At 47.1% G+C, this 3,935-nt stretch overlaps 1 protein-coding gene across 1 annotated transcript; it reads right to left on the reverse strand.

Moving 5' to 3' along the window:
* On the reverse strand, positions 1–3,800 carry LOC123068633 (very-long-chain enoyl-CoA reductase; the record flags this gene model as incomplete). Its single annotated transcript, XM_044491243.1, is given in 4 exon segments — positions 1–419; positions 521–1,275; positions 3,529–3,568; positions 3,721–3,800. Coding segments are annotated over 4 exon segments (933 nt in total). The 3' UTR covers positions 1–350.
* Positions 3,801–3,935: the final 135 nt, after the last annotated feature.

A 3,935-nucleotide genomic window follows, 5' to 3' on the forward strand; every position in this document is an offset into this window, starting at 1 on the left:
TGAATGATGATAAAGCATCAGCATGGCGTATGGTTGCATCATCTACTGCTCAGAGGAACGGAACACGGGCCGACACATATCAGATGAACCATCTTAGGGTTGGACTTGACTAAGACACGTCCCGTCAAGGCGTAAATAAACCCCGGAGAAAGTTTTTCAACAATATGGTAAGAAAATACATCCTTCGGATAAGAACATTTGGACTACATAATTGAGGTTTGACGGCTGGTACAAGGCACCATTAGTAGGAATGTATGCGTGAAATCGACTGATGGCTTTTAACTTTCGGACGCTGGAACAGAATAAATGTTGAATCTCCAGATGCCGGCCCTGCGAGCACTGTGTCTTCTTCACAGGAATGGGGGAAGAATCACCCATCGGCGGGGGTACTTGGGCCGCCCATCCTTCCCGTCGAACAGCTGCACAAGAAAGAAGCAAATGTCAGTAAATCCATGCAGTTTTCACAGGTTTTGTTCAGTGTTCAGTAGTTCAGTGTGCAGAGACGAGGTACAACACTTGCCTTCCGCAGGCGGCTGTGCTTCCCGAGCGCCCAGTTGGTCATGATAGCCGCCGCCACGGCGAGGAAGACGTAGCCCGCCACGGTCTGCGTGGCGATGTTGAACCCCAGCCATTGGTAGATCTCGGTAGTGTAGTTTGCGCACGTCACGATGTTGAACAGGAAGCCCCGAGGGATCTGGTAGCCGCCGCTGCCGGTCGGGCTCCTGAGGTTCCTCAGCAGGATGTGGCAGTAGAAGTTTGCGATCTGGCACACGACCCCGATGCCGAACCCGATCTTCATCTGCAGGTCACTCACAGGGGTGTACAGAGGGTGGTTGCAGTAGTAGGCAATGTAGGCTCCAAAGGTCCAGTAGTAGGCGCAGTTCCTGAAGACGTTTGACACGGGGGAAGTCGCGTGGCTGAAGCGGTGGACGAAGAAGGTCTCCATGATCCTCTTGAAGTAGTGGAAGCAGAAGTAGTACATGGCGTACGTCTGGACGGGGTGGATGACCCGCTCCCCCTCATATCCAAAGTATTTGTAGACGGGCAGGTAATAGAAGATGGGGTAGATGATAAGAGGGCCGACGTATTCCCAGAAGAAGAGCGTGCTGTAGTAGACCTGCGGGCCTAAATCTTTGAAGACCACTGTCAGGGACCCGGAACCCTTCTCGCAGTATTCCGATAGGCTGGCCTTTTGATTGAGGACAACTGGCTTTCCAGATTTTCCAGGCTGTGCAGGGAGGGTGAGCCGTTGCCTAGCAGGATAGTACTTCTTAGCTGCATGGTGTAGACACAAGTGATTAGCAAGCCATACATCATAAGGAAAAACATGTGCTCTTCATAGAGAAAACATAAAGAAAAATATGATCAGTTACATCAATCTAGCCCATTCATAATTCATCCACAGAAATCCACCAGAGAAGTGAGTTTCATGCATAAGGAAGATCTAATGATAGCATTGCTCTCAATACACTTACTTACGAAGCCTTTTATCCCAAACAAGTTGGGGTAGGCTAGATATGAAAGCCTTTCACGAGGACTTCCCAGGAGGTCACCCATCCTAGTACTATTCTCGCCCAAATGGGTTTCATACCCAAAAGACTGGCTAGTTTTTGCATTGGCTCGCCAAGCCTACCACAACCCTTAGATATGAAACCCTTTCACGAGGACTTCCCAGGAGGTCACCCATCCTAGTACTACTCTCGCTCAAATGGGTTTCATACCCATGGGACTGGCTAGTTTTTACGTTGGCTCGCCAAGCCTATCACAACCCTCCTCCTTTACCCGGGCTTGGGACCGGCTATGCCTAGAAGGCATTGCTCTCAATATTAGCAACTAATGGTGCAGGCTCAAAAACAGAACGCCAATGATATGAATCTAGCAGGGCATGCTACACTTAGTTCTGCAGTAAGTAACTATGCTAAGTCTGGTATGATCAGAATTAGAAGTGCAAGTGCTACTTGGACAAAGTCGAATATGGAGCTACTTATGGCAATTAAAAAGCTGACCTACTACAAGGGGAAAGGATGCAGAGTTATGGTGTGGCTATTTTCAAGTTTCTAACATATTTGACCAAGATCAGGACGTGAATATCACTATATTTCAGCAGAATTGTTTCTTAATTGAGCCGCACGACACCATCAGGATTATACTATTCTATTCTGAAGCTCAAAAGTTCAGAGTGGTGGCATTTCATACATTAAACAGTACAATGCATCACCATATGCGGTGATCTGTCTCCTCAACCACATGGCACCAGATCTGCTTTAATGGTCCAACATGAGTAATAACTGTGTGTGACCGTCACTTTAAGATTACATGATGGCAAGTTAATAAACTAACATGGCAGCTCTGTGAGTCTGCAAGAGGTTATAAAGGATAAGATGATGCCTACAAACTTGGCAATAAATACCATAATATAGGATTCCTGATCACCAAACGAGCGAAAAATTTGCTTACTGATAGTACCCACTAATATATAGCAAGTTAAAGAAATTAGATGCTCAAAGAGGAAGAACACATAAAAAGGACAAGCAAAAGAAAAGTTATCATGGTAATAAAACACCTAAAGAAAACTAAGGTTTTCATGAACCATCATACATACTTTCTCCATCAGGCTAAGATACGGAGTAAAATAAATCATGGGACCATCTCAAACTAGCTTGACCAACAGAAAAGGGGGAGATTGCATAGAAAATAGATGCAGAGCATACAGAAAAAAAAAACAGCCGGTTTCACCCAACAACGGGCAAGAAATTCATGACCAACACTTGCAGCATAAACATGTACTAAAAGAGAGACTTTCCGCATACATGTACTTCTCCTATTAAATTACCCATGGTTGGAATTTCAGATTAAGTAGCTTCCAACAGAATATCAGTAAACATCATTAGCAACTTATTTTCTTTTTTAAGGTAGCGAATGAACGTTTTCCACTGTGGGTCATGACTTTTTTCTTTTACCACAGTTGAAATTAAGAAATATAAACCCAAACCAATCTCCAAACAACACCTACCCAAGTCCGTGCTCCGAATTCAACTATCCTTGCATAAGTTGTCCTTCTCCGGAAACCACAAAGCATGTGATGATTGTAATTAACTGAAACACTCATATGAAAACGTATTTTTGTCTTTAAAGGAAAAAAAACTCTCACAAAGCTTGTGAGTGCATAGATGTGGACGGCTAACTCCCTCCTACCTAGACAAGATCCTAACAACCTGTAGCAACCAAAAGGACCCTACCACATGAGGGCAAGGAGAGCAAAACACTAGGCACAGCCCATTCACTGCACTGATGTGATTGTCAAGCAGTGCTAGATATGACCCAAACACAGTGTAGCGCTCAGCTCATCTACTGGTTCACTGACGAATTTGGTACTACTTGGTTTAACCAAAGCAGCATCCCCAGTGAACTCATCTGGCCACCAGGCTGGCTGAATTGCGGTTGCGGGTACTGTATTTTTTCAGATTTGAACTCAAATCTGGAAGTAGAAGGCAGTGGCGGGGAGGAAAGAGAGGTGATTGGACGTACTCTTGGCGTGGATGGCCTCCTGCAGATCCGCGACCTTGGCCTGCAGAGAAAACGGGAACCACGGGACGAACGGTCAGGCCGAGCTTGGAGACTCCGGTATTGAGATCTTAATTAAACCCCGGGCGTGAGAGAGTGAAACCCTGCCCCGGCCCCAAGAAACGCGGAAGGAAGAGCGGGCGGGCGGGCGCGTACCGAGTCCTTGAGCTCGATGCCGCCCTTGACGACCTCGCGGCCGCTCCGGGACACGACGGAGACCTTCATGCTCCCTCCGCCGGTGGCTTCGGCAGCAGCGAGGCGAGGCGAGAACCTGTGGTAGAGGTGGTGGTGTGGAGGTGGAGAGGAGGAAGACACTGGGTGGGGGAGAAGGGGCAGGCAGGGGAGGCGTATTTGAGATCGATCCCACGGCG

Source organism: Triticum aestivum, chromosome 3B, assembly GCF_018294505.1.
Source record: "Triticum aestivum cultivar Chinese Spring chromosome 3B, IWGSC CS RefSeq v2.1, whole genome shotgun sequence".
In the NCBI taxonomy this organism is placed as follows: domain Eukaryota; kingdom Viridiplantae; phylum Streptophyta; class Magnoliopsida; order Poales; family Poaceae; genus Triticum; species Triticum aestivum.